Consider the following 16,119-nt stretch of genomic DNA (forward strand, 5'->3'; position numbering starts at 1 on the left):
CTGGGCCTGGCGTCGTCATGAAAGGCCTAGTTGTGATGCCTCTGCTCCCCTACATCTAGCTATAGGCCTAGTTGTGATGCCTCTGCTCCCTACATCTAGCTATAGGCCTAGTTGTGTGATGCCTCTGTCCCCTACATCTAGCTATAGACCTAGTTGTGTGATGCCTCTGTCCCCTACATCTAGCTATAGACCTAGTTGTGTGATGTCTCTGTCCCCTACATCTAGCTATAGACCTAGTTGTGTGATGCCTCTGCTCCCTACATCTAGCTATAGGCCTAGTTGTGTGATGTCTCTGCTCCCTACGTCTAGCTATAGGCCTAGTTGTGTGATGTCTCTGCCCCCTACATCTAGCTATAGGCCTAGTTGTGATGTCTCTGCTCCCTACATCTAGCTATAGGCCTAGTTGTGTGATGTCTCTGCCCCCTACATCTAGCTATAGGCCTAGTTGTGATGTCTCTGCCCCCTACATCTAGCTATAGGCCTAGTTGTGATGCCTCTGTCCCCTACATCTAGCTATAGGCCTAGTTGTGTGATGTCTCTGCCCCCTACATCTAGCTATAGGCCTAGTTGTGATGTCTCTGCTCCCTACATCTAGCTATAGGCCTAGTTGTGTGATGCCTCTGCTCCATACATCTAGCTATAGGCCTAGTTGTGATGCCTCTGTCCCCTACATCTAGCTATAGGCCTAGTTGTGATGTCTCTGCTCCCTACATCTAGCTATAGGCCTAGTTGTGTGATGTCTCTGTCCCCTACATCTAGCTATAGGCCTAGTTGTGATGCCTCTGTCCCCTACATCTAGCTATAGGCCTAGTTGTGATGTCTCTGCTCCCTACATCTAGCTATAGGCCTAGTTGTGATGTCTCTGCCCCCTACATCTAGCTATAGGCCTAGTTGTGATGTCTCTGCTCCCTACATCTAGCTATAGGCCTAGTTGTGATGTCTCTGCTCCCTACATCTAGCTATAGGCCTAGTTGTGTGATGTCTCTGCTCCCTACATCTAGCTATAGGCCTAGTTGTGATGTCTCTGCTCCCTACATCTAGCTATAGGCCTAGTTGTGATGCCTCTGTCCCCTACATCTAGCTATAGGCCTAGTTGTGATGCCTCTGCCCCCTACATCTAGCTATAGGCCTAGTTGTGATGCCTCTGCTCCCTACATCTAGCTATAGGCCTAGTTGTGATGCCTCTGCTCCATACATCTAGCTATAGGCCTAGTTGTGATGCCTCTGTCCCCTACATCTAGCTATAGGCCTAGTTGTGTGATGTCTCTGCTCCCTACATCTAGCTATAGGCCTAGTTGTGTGATGCCTCTGCTCCATACATCTAGCTATAGGCCTAGTTGTGATGCCTCTGTCCCCTACATCTAGCTATAGGCCTAGTTGTGATGTCTCTGCTCCCTACATCTAGCTATAGGCCTAGTTGTGTGATGTCTCTGTCCCCTACATCTAGCTATAGGCCTAGTTGTGATGCCTCTGTCCCCTACATCTAGCTATAGGCCTAGTTGTGATGTCTCTGCTCCCTACATCTAGCTATAGGCCTAGTTGTGATGTCTCTGCTCCCTACATCTAGCTATAGGCCTAGTTGTGTGATGTCTCTGTCCCCTACATCTAGCTATAGGCCTAGTTGTGATGCCTCTGCTCCCTACATCTAGCTATAGGCCTAGTTGTGATGTCTCTGCTCCCTACATCTAGCTATAGGCCTAGTTGTGATGCCTCTGCTCCCTACATCTAGCTATAGGCCTAGTTGTGATGCCTCTGCCCCCTACATCTAGCTATAGGTCTAGTTGTGTGATGCCTCTGCCCCCTACATATAGCTATAGGCCTAGTTGTGTGATGCCTCTGTCCCCTACATCTAGCTATAGGCCTAGTTGTGTGATGCCTCTGTCCCCTACATCTAGCTATAGGCCTAGTTGTGTGATGCCTCTGTCCCCTACATCTAGCTATAGGCCTAGTTGTGTGATGCCTCTGCTCCCTACATCTAGCTATAGGCCTAGTTGTGATGTCTCTGCCCCCTACATCTAGCTATAGGCCTAGTTGTGTGATGTCTCTGCTCCCTACATCTAGCTATAGGCCTAGTTGTGTGATGCCTCTGCTCCCTACATCTAGCTATAGGCCTAGTTGTGTGATGCCTCTGTCCCCTACATCTAGCTATAGGCCTAGTTGTGTGATGTCTCTGCTCCCTACATCTAGCTATAGGCCTAGTTGTGATGTCTCTGCTCCCTACATCTAGCTATAGGCCTAGTTGTGATGCCTCTGCTCCCTACATCTAGCTATAGGCCTAGTTGTGATGCCTCTGCTCCCTACATCTAGCTATAGGCCTAGTTGTGATGTCTCTGCTCCCTACATCTAGCTATAGGCCTAGTTGTGTGATGCCTCTGTCCCCTACATCTAGCTATAGGCCTAGTTGTGTGATGTCTCTGCTCCCTACATCTAGCTATAGGCCTAGTTGTGATGCCTCTGCTCCCTACATCTAGCTATAGGCCTAGTTGTGATGCCTCTGCCCCCTACATCTAGCTATAGGCCTAGTTGTGTGATGCCTCTGCTCCCTACATCTAGCTATAGGCCTAGTTGTGGTGTCTCTGCTCCCTACATCTAGCTATAGGCCTAGTTGTGTGATGCCTCTGCTCCCTACATCTAGCTATAGGCCTAGTTGTGTGATGCCTCTGTCCCCTACATCTAGCTATAGGCCTAGTTGTGATGTCTCTGCCCCCCTACATCTAGCTATAGGCCTAGTTGTGATGCCTCTGCTCCCTACATCTAGCTATAGGCCTAGTTGTGATGCCTCTGCCCCCTACATCTAGCTATAGGCCTAGTTGTGTGATGCCTCTGCCCCCTACATCTAGCTATAGGCCTAGTTGTGTGATGCCTCTGCCCCCTACATCTAGCTATAGGCCTAGTTGTGTGATGCCTCTGCTCCCCTACATCTAGCTATAGGCCTAGTTGTGTGATGCCTCTGTCCCCTACATCTAGCTATAGGCCTAGTTGTGATGTCTCTGCCCCCTACATCTAGCTATAGGCCTAGTTGTGATGCCTCTGCTCCCTACATCTAGCTATAGGCCTAGTTGTGATGTCTCTGCCCCCTACATCTAGCTATAGGCCTAGTTGTGTGATGCCTCTGCCCCCTACATCTAGCTATAGGCCTAGTTGTGATGTCTCTGCTCCCTACATCTAGCTATAGGCCTAGTTGTGATGTCTCTGCCCCCTACATCTAGCTATAGGCCTAGTTGTGATGCCTCTGCTCCCTACATCTAGCTATAGGCCTAGTTGTGATGCCTCTGCCCCCTACATCTAGCTATAGGCCTAGTTGTGATGCCTCTGCTCCCTACATCTAGCTATAGGCCTAGTTGTGATGCCTCTGCTCCCTACATCTAGCTATAGGCCTAGTTGTGATGCCTCTGCCCCCTACATCTAGCTATAGGCCTAGTTGTGTGATGCCTCTGCCCCCTACATCTAGCTATAGGCCTAGTTGTGATGCCTCTGCCCCCTACATCTAGCTATAGGCCTAGTTGTGTGATGTCTCTGCCCCCTACATCTAGCTATAGGCCTAGTTGTGATGTCTCTGCCCCCTACATCTAGCTATAGGCCTAGTTGTGATGCCTCTGCTCCCTACATCTAGCTATAGGCCTAGTTGTGTGATGCCTCTGCTCCCTACATCTAGCTATAGGCCTAGTTGTGATGCCTCTGCTCCCTACATCTAGCTATAGGCCTAGTTGTGATGCCTCTGCTCCCTACATCTAGCTATAGGCCTAGTTGTGATGCCTCTGCTCCCTACATCTAGCTATAGGCCTAGTTGTGTGATGCCTCTGCTCCCTACATCTAGCTATAGGCCTAGTTGTGTGATGCCTCTGCTCCCTACATCTAGCTATAGGCCTAGTTGTGATGTCTCTGCTCCCTACATCTAGCTATAGACCTAGTTGTGATGCCTCTGCTCCCTACATCTAGCTATAGGCCTAGTTGTGATGTCTCTGCTCCCTACATCTAGCTATAGGCCTAGTTGTGATGTCTCTGTCCCCTACATCTAGCTATAGGCCTAGTTGTGTGATGCCTCTGCTCCCTACATCTAGCTATAGGCCTAGTTGTGATGCCTCTGCCCCCTACATCTAGCTATAGGCCTAGTTGTGTGATGTCTCTGCCCCCTACATCTAGCTATAGGCCTAGTTGTGATGTCTCTGCCCCCTACATCTAGCTATAGGCCTAGTTGTGATGTCTCTGCCCCCTACATCTAGCTATAGGCCTAGTTGTGATGCCTCTGCTCCCTACATCTAGCTATAGGCCTAGTTGTGTGATGTCTCTGCTCCCTACATCTAGCTATAGGCCTAGTTGTGATGCCTCTGCCCCCTACATCTAGCTATAGGCCTAGTTGTGTGATGTCTCTGCTCCCTACATCTAGCTATAGGCCTAGTTGTGATGCCTCTGCCCCCTACATCTAGCTATAGGCCTAGTTGTGATGCCTCTGCCCCCTACATCTAGCTATAGGCCTAGTTGTGATGCCTCTGCCCCCTACATCTAGCTATAGGCCTAGTTGTGATGCCTCTGCTCCCTACATCTAGCTATAGGCCTAGTTGTGTGATGTCTCTGCCCCCTACATCTAGCTATAGGCCTAGTTGTGATGCCTCTGCCCCCTACATCTAGCTATAGGCCTAGTTGTGTGATGTCTCTGCTCCCTACATCTAGCTATAGGCCTAGTTGTGTGATGTCTCTACCCCTACATCTAGCTATAGGCCTAGTTGTGATGCCTCTGCCCCCTACATCTAGCTATAGGCCTAGTTGTGTGATGTCTCTGCTCCCTACATCTAGCTATAGGCCTAGTTGTGATGCCTCTGCTCCCTACATCTAGCTATAGGCCTAGTTGTGTGATGTCTCTGTCCCCTACATCTAGCTATAGGCCTAGTTGTGATGTCTCTGCCCCCTACATCTAGCTATAGGCCTAATTGTGTGATGTCTCTACCCCCTACATCTAGCTATAGGCCTAGTTGTGTGATGCCTCTGCCCCCTACATCTAGCTATAGGCCTAGTTGTGTGATGCCTCTGCTCCCTACATCTGTGATGCTATAGGCCTAGTTGTGTGGTGCCTCTGCCCCCTACATCTAGCTATAGGCCTAGTTGTGTGATGCCAGGAGAGGAAGGTAAACTAGCTCTGGACCTCGGGGCGGTCATAATATGCCTCAAACCTTTGAAGTGATGTTGTTTTGATCACATGTCCTTTAATGGTATAACATGTGTAGCCGGTACACAGGAAAGAACAAGAAAGAAAAAGGCGTGTTGAAACCCTTTTTTACTTTGAACCCTGCCTTATTAAAAGAAAAATACTCTTGTACCGAGCGAGCAGATACCCAGTGTGCATTTTCATTACTTTGAACTTTGAAAGCGGACGTGTTCTTTTGGCAGGATGGAAAAGTGTTTTTTTTTTTCTAGTAAGGTCGTGTATAGGATTTTATTAATCATGGTTAAAACGAAAGAGCGTTTCTGAAAAGAAACCTTCTGAACGCTGTCCGTTAATTCATTAATTAGCTTGCAATGTCAGTTCTATTATTTATGACTTTGTGCTGGGTGTTCCTTTTCAAATGTTGCCAACCTGAGGAGAGCAACGGACTGACCTCATGCTTCCTTCTATTCATGAGGAGTCTAAGCCGCTTCTTTTCACCTGACAGGGTGGAGTTTCACTGGTTGGACGTAGCGCGTGGAAGGGACATGTTATTATCAGTTCCTTTTCCCCTCCATCAGGTGCCCCGGCCGGCCAGGGGGAGGCAGTTTAGAGACCAGGATTACTGCATGTTTTTTGTGAGGGTACGTACCCTAGGGGACACGGGGAGAACATGCAAACTCCCTGGCCCTTTCGCCAAACCCCACCTCAAGTATATGGGCACTGATGACGCGGAGGAGAGAACACGCCCACAGCGTCCCCAGCGGGAATCGAACCCAGGACCTTCTAGCTGTGAGGTGACAGCACTACCGACTGTGCCACCGTGACCCCTATTTTCTTTTATATTATTTTTGCATCACTTTTGAATGGTGCTAAATGGTCAACAGAGAGTGAGAGCCGACCGGACCGCAGTCAGTTTTTTGATTTATGTATTTCGATCACAGCTGGCTGTTGAATATTATGAGCAGTGCGGCTCTCAGGCGCCTTTTCATTACCTTGGATCTGACAGACAGGCCAGCCCGCTGGAAAAGAATATCAAATATATCACAATATATTTATGCCAGCTCAGGAAGAGGATGCATTAAAAAATAATAACATCTTCTGAAAAAATCGATTTGCACATAGTTTCTTAAATTGCTTTCCAGTGACGCATACTATTATAGGATGGGTTTGACACACAGTTGTTGTATGTTGTTGTGTTCAGCGAGGGTTCTAAATTATCAGACAACAATGCAATGGGATAAACAGTAATAGTATTTTGTGGGAACCGCTCGAATGAACAGTGAACAAGGAAAGACTGCTCTCCTCTTTTACGCTCCAGACAAATGGAAGAAAATCCGGGACTCTCTGAAACTGGACAAACTGGTCTCTATAGAGTCATTTAAGGCACTACTTGAGGATGCAACACATTTTAATACCATATATATTTATTGGCTACTTTGGTATGCATTTATTTGACAAAATGTTGTAGCCTATAATCCGGGATTCGAACTAGCGGCGCCAGGTGAAATAATACATATGCGTCACGGACTGTTACCACTAGGCTACAACACTAATATCTCACTACGTACAGTGTTCTAAACACAAGAACACTGGTGGAATAACTATTTTTTATTTTTATTATTTTTGACGTAATATTAGTGTCAACATTAACAGAAAACCACGTGCATTATGTATGATGTTTGATTTATACAACAAATATAATAAAAACCCAAACCACAGTCATTTTTAGCCTCTCTCTCTCTCTCTCTCTCTCTCTAGCCCCAGTGTATTGGCATTATATGCTCTTTTTAATATTGCTCATCTATATTTCACCTTGTTGTTTTGTATGTGTGATCATGTTGTACTCAAGGGCGTCCTTGCAAAAGGGAGCATGCTCTCAATGGTCTTCCCTGATTTAATAAAAGTCAATAAAAAAAGAAATGTAATTGTAATTGAAAAACTGTAATTTAAAGAGTAGTAGTAACTGTAATGTGAAAACGTGCTCATACATTATTAATTAAGCATGATTCATTATGAGTCATAATAATGAATCACAACATGTAACGAATATTCACATAGAGTTTCATACATGTGGTGTGGATGAAGAGGTGATGATTGACAGGCCAAAAATCCCTCAACAGCAACACCCGCAGGGGGTTTTCATTTTATTTGTCTCCATTAAAGAGAGGCACACTGGAGCGGATTTGCCAGTTAAAACATTTTAACCCATTTCGACCTGAGGACGATTCTACAAATGCCTTCTAAAAGTTTTCGGTCTCAGTTTTCATGTCAACAAACTCCAAAAATATATGTAATTGGCCGCCGACCTCTATCTGAAAATATATCGTTCCAGGGACCCCCCAGAAGCAAAGATTTGAGTTAAAAACGTTCGCTCTTAAAGAATATATATAAAGATTTGCGCCACATTTTCACGATTTTTCTAAAATAGCAGACCTACAAGCTCGTAGCGCGGCACTCGGTGCCGCGCTATGAGCTTGTAGATCTGCTATTTTTCCATAGCTAAAGTAATCCTTGAAACACCAAAAGTGGTTCCCGCCCAAAACGGGTTAATACACATTTGAACGACAGTGATAAGACTTTTAATGTTTCGTAAAACCAGCATGTCATGAAACCTTTAACACAATTCTTTCATTTACTGCACAGAACAGTGATAAAAAACATCCTTGTAACCGTGGCTGAACATGTGGCCTGTACCAGTTAAACCCCAGCATCTGAATTTTTGGGGAAAGCCTTCGCTGAAGATAGCAGAGGTAGCTCAAGGTTGCGTCACGTTGTCTGACTCTGCTCAATCATACAGGGTCTACCATAGAGTATAAAGAAGGATAGAGACTGATCTGGCGCGAAGCTCCACCCCCTCCGCTATTCATGTCAGTGGAAGTTGCTCAGTGGCGTTTTGAAGCACCCGGAAGGACCGTCTCAAAACGTCTACTTCCGCATTGGACCACCACATTTTGGTGGTCCAATGCGGAAGTGCAACCGAGCGCTCAATGTTAAAGCCCAGCTGCACGGGGTTTCCCGGTCATTAATCCACGGGTCCGCCTGTAGTCCCTCCTCCTACCACTAGGGCCCAGTGCTTCAACGTTGAAGAGCCTCACTGGCCCCTTGGGGTCTACAGGTGCATTCAAACCTGAAGATATATCATTGTTTCCAGTCCCTTAATGCTTCACTTTGGTCGCGCAGGTTAGCGTTGTTTAAAAAAAAACAAAGTCCCTTCGCTCACGTTGCGTGCCGATTGGCTGTAGACACAGTTAGTTAAATTTGAGAGTGTAACCAAATGGACTCGCTAGTTCACCCAAGACTGCAGTTCTCGGTTCAATATATTTAACGTAATTCCTCCTCCTATATCATTCATGAGCAGCAAAATTAGTTCAAGAACAAAATCATGGAAATACATCAAAATACTAGTCATCATGAATCATACGTAATCTAAGAACCTAACAGTGGAATATTATGCGTATACGTATGTCTTTGCAAAGGGTTTGTATATTGTTTTGTCCACCGTTGCGTCCTGGCCATCAATAAAACTAAACAGCCAAAACATGTCCGGGGTTCCGGACAACATCAACGCTGATTGCCTGCCAGGACGCGATGGGTGGAGTCGGGGTGGAAGCGAACATCGCTTCAGTTGGATTTTTCCAGCCGGGGTTACTTTGTATGTAATCACGCCGCTCTACCTATATCCAAGTCTGAACGCAACTTACTGTTCTTGACAGCTTGCTTGTTTTGTTTTTGTTTTTTTCTAGGAGAGCTGTACATCGGTGGCGTGACGAAGAACATGTACAGCAATCTGCCCAAGCTGATCGCGTCCCGGGACGGATACCAGGGCTGCCTGGCCTCAGTGGACCTCAACGGGAGACTCCCCGACCTGATCGCAGACGCCCTCCACAAGGTGGGGCAGGTGGAACGAGGCTGCGACGGTGAGTTGAAAAAATGGATTGGAAAATGTTATGAACAGCTTGTAGGTCCGGGGTCCTTGAGGGGGTTCCATGTGGTCCCCAGCTAAATGATGGAGAGTTGGTAACCAAATTGACCCTTAAAGATCTTTATTGTTAAACATCTGCATTTCTACAAGATGTCGACACAATTAGAATGTAGAAAAATGTGTTATTTTGATCAATGTTTGCCTGCTATCTCTCCTAATCGTAAGGAAAAAGGGAATATCTGCACTCTCTTGTATAAAGTTTGAGTTTCTTTATTTTAATGAAAACACATGCAGCAGCAGTCCACCTAGAGAAACGAACGTGTTTCTTTATTTCGCGCCTTCACCTATAACGGTTTTGTTGATCTCTCCTAATCATACCAACATCAATATAGCATGGAATCTTGGACAATATCTTATCCAACGACAACAACATATTGTTTAGTTTTGGGTCGGAGAGGCTAAATCTCATCAAATGGTGGTTCGTGGCTCAAATGCTGAGCAAATAATGGGCCTTGATGTGAAAAAGGTTGAAAACTACTCGTTTGTAAAATGGGTACAGTTATTTCTTTTCAAAATCTTTTTATTCCCGTTTTATAACAGTATGGGTGTCAAGTCACAGGTTCATAGTGTCACGGTGCGAATCAAAAAGGTACAGGTAGGACCCAAATGCAGGACAGGGAAGCGCAGAGGCAGAGAAGTCAAAATGCAGGAGGTTTTATTCACCAAAGTCCAGGAACAAGCAGCATCACACTTGACATTAAACAATGAACTGACAAGGAACTCAAAAAACCAGGGCTATAAATACACACAGGGAAAACAGGGCACAGGTGAACAAAACTCAAAATCAAGACAGTGATAGGCTAAGAGACCAACAAGACACAGGTGGAGCAAACTAATAATCACAGGTGAGACAAGACAGGGAACCATAACCACAAAGGAAACCAGGACACTAAATACTACAAAATAAGAGCACAACACTAAAACACACAAACTAGGAACACAAGAACACAGCAGAAATAGTCACGGATCGTGACAGTGCCTCCCCCTCAAGGGATGGCTTCCAGACATCCCTAAACCATTGTCCAGAACACTGAGCAGGGTGGGTGGAGGGGGTCCGGAGGAGGGAAACTGTCACTGGACCAAGAAAAAGGGGTCTGGGGACAAGGACACCACATGTGCAGGCTGAAGACTGGACAGGGGCAGTGTAGGTGCCTTCAGGTGGGTGGCCTGGAGGCTGGGAGGGGACAGAACAGGGCACTTCAGGGGGGCGGATGGAGAAGAAGGCGCCGTCTGGAGGGCGGCCTGGAGGCCGGGACGAGATGGAGGAAGAGGCGTGGTCTGGCGGACGGCCGGACGGCCGAGATGAGGCGGAGGTGTCATCAGGTGGTCGGCCCGGAGGCCGAGACGAGACGGATGACACTAGAGGAGACGACTGGGAATCCGTAGGCTCTGGAGCCGGGGCTTCAGGCGGGGCTGCAAGCAGAACTGCAGAGGAGGATGCTGCACACCCTGGGGACGAGGAGGATGCTGCACACCCTGGAGAAGAGGATGCTGCACACCCTGGAGACGAGGAGGATGCTGCACACCCTGGAGACGAGGAGGATGCTGCACACCCTGGAGACGAGGAGGATGCTGCACACCCTGGAGACGAGGAGGATGCTGCACACCCTGGAGAGGAGGATGCTGCACACCCTGGAGAGGAGGAGGATGCTGCACACCCTGGAGAGGAGGAGGATGCTGCACACCCTGGAGAGGAGGAGGATGCTGCACACCCTGGAGAGGAGGAGGATGCTGCACACCCTGGAGAGGAGGACGCTGCAGATTCTGGACATGGAGAGCCATCGCCCGCACCTGGCAGTTGGAGGAAGCAGCCGAGCAGAAAGCCCAAGACCAGAGCTTCCAAGACCTTGGGCTGACAGAGATCACCATGGGAGATGACTGACGAGGGCTCTGGCAGGTCAGCCGATCGGGCTGTTGACGGTGCAGAGGGCGCAGGCAGGACATCAATGGCGACAGCTGGTTGGAAGGGCTCATGGGTGCTGGGCAGGCTGGGCAACGGCAGCGGAGAGCCGGGCAGGCTAGGCGGCGGAGAGCAGGGCAGCGGAGAGCCAGGCAGGCTGGGCGGCGGAGAGCCGGGCAGCAGAGAGCCAGGCAGGCTGGGCGGCGGAGAGCCGGGCAGCAGAGGGCCAGGCAGGCTGGGCGGCGGATAGCCGGGCAGCAGAGGGCCAGGCAGGCTGGGCGGCAGAGAGCCGGGCAGCAGAGAGCCAGGCAGGCTGGGCGGCGGAGAGCCGGGCAGCGGAGGGCCAGGCAGGCTGGGCGGCGGAGAGCCGGGCAGCGGAGAGCCAGGCAGGCTGGGCGGCGGAGAGCCGGGCAGCAGAGGGCCAGGCAGGCTGGGCGGCGGAGAGCCGGGCAGCAGAGGGTCAGGCAGGACTGGGCGGCGGAGAGCCGGGCAGCAGAGGGCCAGGCAGGCTGGGCGGCGGAGAGCCGGGCAGCAGAGGGCCAGGCAGGCTGGGCGGCGGAGAGCCGGGCAGCAGAGGGCCAGGCAGGCTGGGTGGCGGAGAGCCGGGCAGCGGAGGGCCAGGCAGGCTGGGTGGCGGAGAGCCGGGCAGCGGAGGGCCAGGCAGGCTGGGCGGAGAGCTGGGCTGGAGAACAGGCTGGAGAACTGGAGAGGTAGTGGGCTGAAGAGCAGGGGAGGCCGATGGGACTGCCTCTTGAGGAGGCAGCTGGGGAAAAATGGCTCCCCGACTCTCCCATTTGAAAAAACCCATATACTGGGCAAATTCACGGTCCTGCCTCCAATACTTTGCCAGTTGCTCAAGGAACTGGGGATCCTCATCAAAGATGTCCCTTGTAACTCCAAAGTCTTTAAATGAAAATGGTAAACCAGCCATGGTGGACGGCTAAAGCAGCTCGCTCAACACTTTCAAAAATCAAAAAAACAAAAAATCCAAAAACCAAACCTATGTCCGCTGGGTCCAAAATGGTCAGTTCATTCTGTCACGGTGCGAATCAAAAAGGTACAGGTAGGACCCAAATGCAGGACAGGGAAGCGCAGAGGCAGAGAAGTCAAAATGCAGGAGGTTTTATTCACCAAAGTCCAGGAACAAGCAGCATCACACTTGACATTAAACAATGAACTGACAAGGAACTCAAAAAACCAGGGCTATAAATACACACAGGGAAAACAGGGCACAGGTGAACAAAACTCAAAATCAAGACAGTGATAGGCTAAGAGACCAACAAGACACAGGTGGAGCAAACTAATAATCACAGGTGAGACAAGACAGGGAACCATAACCACAAAGGAAACCAGGACACTAAATACTACAAAATAAGAGCACAACACTAAAACACACAAACTAAGAACACAAGAACACAGCAGAAATAGTCACGGATCGTGACACATAGAAAAAATAAAAATAAAATATCAGCTTTTAGTATCAGTGACTGAGGTAAACAAACGTAGCCTACTGTATGAATCAGAGATCGTGGGCAGACATATTCAATGAAAAGACTGTTATTGTGCAAAACATGCCCCTTCAAGACAAAAGAAAAACATTTTCTCCCCAATTTAGTATAGCCAATTCCCCAGCCTCTCTACAAGTACTCCATCTCTGCTAACCCCCACAATCAGTCATTGGGAGGGTGAAGAAAGCCTTGGGTCTCCTCCGATACCCGGGCCATCAAGCCGTAAAATGGGTACAGTTCAACGAAAGTATACACGGGTCAATACAAAATCTGCAAAGAGGATGAAACCAGAAAAAAGGCACTAAGTCTCACGCACGCGTGCACAAATTCAAGCCACTTCTGACTCCATCTTAACCACTTACACCAGGGGCTTGGCCTGAAAATAAATAAAATGAAATAAAAAATATACGTTGAAGACCCCTGACTTACACCCTATTTTGTTTTCTAAAATACTGTTAGTGAAAATAACGACAAACTCACAACGCGTCGGATCTCGGCACGCTGTGAGCTTGTAGATCAGCTATTTTCACAATTTTTGAAAACATTTTTAAAATGAGAAAATCAGAAAATGTGTTTTTGTGATTTTTAACTTTTCTGAACATTTAAAAAAAAATATATTTTTAATCATTTTCCAATTTCTGCCCACCCTGTTCCAGATCATACCATAGTTGTATTTTTTGAGGATTCCAGTGGATCCCATTCATTCCAGCATGGTTTTGAGATGAGATGAGATGTACTTTATTATCCCCGCAGGGAAATTGATACGTTACAGCAGCATAATGTAAAAAATACAGCAAACAAAACACATCGGACACAAATGGACACAATCACGACAAGACCAATACGAGGACCACAGACACAGCAGGACCATAAGCATTGGGGGAGAAGGTTATTGTGTTGTATAGTATAGTCTGATGGTGGTTGGCAGGAAGGAGAGTCTATAGCGCTCTGTGTTCATTGTCAGGGGTAAAGTGAAGTGAGCCTATGGACAGTGTTTTTTTTTTAATATAATTTTTATCCCACGATTTTGTAACCCATTTTTCACCCCTGTGTCAATGATCTAATGTGATCCTGGGCGCTACACACCCTCCGCCAACCTGGGGAGAGCAACGGAGTTGAACTCATGCTTCCTTCATGCATGAGTGTCCAAGTTGCTCCTTCACAGTTTCCCTGGTTGGACGTAGCGCGTGGAAGGAACACGTTATTCCAACCAGTTATTTTCCCCTCCATCAGGCGCCCCGGCTGGCCAGGGGGAGGCAGTTTACAATTTACAATTTAGGCATTTAGCAGACGCTCTTAATCCAGAGCGACTTACATTAAGCAAGAACAAAAAGCATGGGAATACATCACATATATAAACAGCATTTATCAAGAAACATGGGTAAGCTAAGAACGTAACTAGAACATATCTATATATAATGACACTATACATATAAGCTAAACATATATATTATACTATGCTGTACTGTTATTGTGCTGTCTACATGACATGCTATAAGTCTATTTCAAATGCTATCTAAGTCTAAAAAAGTGCTGTCTAAGGGGGTAGGGTAAGTGCTATGGGCCATGGTGGAGTCTGAAAAGGTGGGTTTTCAAACTACGGCGGAAGATCGGGAGTGATGCTGCAGTTCTGATTGCAACGGGAAGTGCGTTCCACAGTTTAGAGACCAGGATTACTGCATGTTTTTTGTGAGGGTACCTACCCTATAGGACACACAGAAAGGCCCTTTCGCCTACGGACAGGGTTGTTTTCGTCGACAAACTATGACGAAAAATGTTCGTCGACTACCTTTTTTCACAGACAAAAACTACATAAAAACAAAATAAAAACGAAGCCATGGTGACTAAACTATGACTAAATATACTGTCGATTTTGTCAACAAATAAAAACTACATAAAATGTTAGGAAGGGACTTGTGAACAAGAGATCCAGTATAAGTAAAAGACACGTCATTTTACACTTGGTTGCATGTTGAAATAGCAGATCTGCAAGCACACGTCGCACTGCGACGCGTTGTCAGCTTGTTGATCGGCTATTTTCAGCAAGTGTAAAATCAGCCATTACGAGTACGACGGCATCAAGGCCCGCCAAAACACATTTTAGTCGATTAAATCACCTGTAGATTTAGTCGACTAAAATGTTATGATATTTAGTCGACTAAAACTAGACTAACACTAAAACATTCCGGGTTACTAAAATGTGACTAAAACTAAATGAAAACTATTCAAGAGACTATGACTAAAACTAAAATAGAAAATATCTGCCAAAAACAACACTGCCTACGACTAAAGCTGCTCACTCTGTCCTGCAAGTCAATACCATTTTGGGCGGAAACCCCTTTTGGTGTTTTAAACATTGTTATAATTTAGCTATTGAAAAATAGAAGATCTACAAGCTCATAGCGCGCCACCGAGTGGCGCGCTATGAGCTTGTAGGTCTGCTATTTTTTGAAAAATCGTGAAAATATTTATTTCAGAAAACTGGAGGATTTAGAAGAATTTTTTTAAATTTTGAGGTCAGGCCTGAATGGGTTAAAATTGCTTGAGATATGCTGGGCCTGTAACCCAACGGTCTACCTTTTATCAAAGTTTTTGATTGGAAAGTCTAACTGAAAATAGTCTGTGGAGAAAAGATTGCTTTACAAACTACATTAAAAATGAAAAGATGTTTAAGCCACAATACTTCAGGTATATATATGCAGGCACATTCGGCAGCATTTTGATGGATATGGAGAAAAATAAATTAATGTAAAATCTAATTTATCCATAATACATGCGGCCCGAAGCTGTGGATAGACAAATCATGTCTCGATAGTACAGTATGATTGTTTAAGGCCAACCAATTATTTTTCTGAGCTTTGCTGTTGATATAGTCATTTTTCTCAGCCATGTTCTCAGCTGAAAAAGTCCAATCCAAGCAACCAAGCAGCACTGGGTTGATAATCAATATGGAGTTCAAAAAAAGTGTGTGGAATTAAGCTTTGTCAACTCATGATTAGTTGCCAATCAATAGGTGTTCTTTTATATGGCATTTATATAATCTAATAATGCACACCCAGGTATAGTAAGAGAGAATAATGCACATAATTCCTTTATTTCAGTCCACATTCATACATTTATAAAATAAATCACAATGGCCCACATATTTTCCAGTTGCATCTGATGCCATACGTACTCGAAATAACACGTGTGTCAGTGCCTGGATCCAAACAAGTTTACAGATTGTAAAATAAATAAATAAAACGTTTAAGACCCCTGACATACACCCTATTTTGTATTTGTATTTCTAAAATACCGGTAGTAGAAAAAAAGAACAGTGATATAGTGACATCACAATATAATCCCCTCCCCTAACCACTCCCCCTTTATCATACAACCACAGCTATGGGTGCGGCTTCAGTTCAGGTGGATCACCACCCACCCCCCCCTCCTAGTGCAGTGCTACGTCACATAATTTGGAGCGACGCCCACCCGGAAGGTTTGACTCTCACTTCTAGTCCAGAGCGGCCAATGCGTTCCTCCAGGCTTTCATTTTTTGCACCAACAAAAATGAAAGCCTGGTATCGAGGCTACTTCTCCTCCAAAT

The 16,119-nt window shown here is 46.7% G+C and overlaps 1 protein-coding gene across 1 annotated transcript in view; it reads left to right on the forward strand.

Moving 5' to 3' along the window:
• Positions 1–16,119, forward strand: part of LOC306914191 (neurexin-2-like) — an 847,936-nt gene that overhangs the window by 491,674 nt on the left and 340,143 nt on the right. Inside the window, exon 15 of the mRNA XM_079491166.1 lies at positions 8,887–9,060. Within this exon, the coding sequence (XP_079347292.1) occupies positions 8,887–9,060 (174 nt within the window). The remainder of the gene's footprint in view (positions 1–8,886; positions 9,061–16,119) is intronic.

The sequence above is a fragment of the Electrona antarctica genome (genome assembly GCF_951216825.1).
Source record: "Electrona antarctica genome assembly, chromosome: 21".
In the NCBI taxonomy this organism is placed as follows: Eukaryota; Metazoa; Chordata; class Actinopteri; order Myctophiformes; family Myctophidae; genus Electrona; species Electrona antarctica.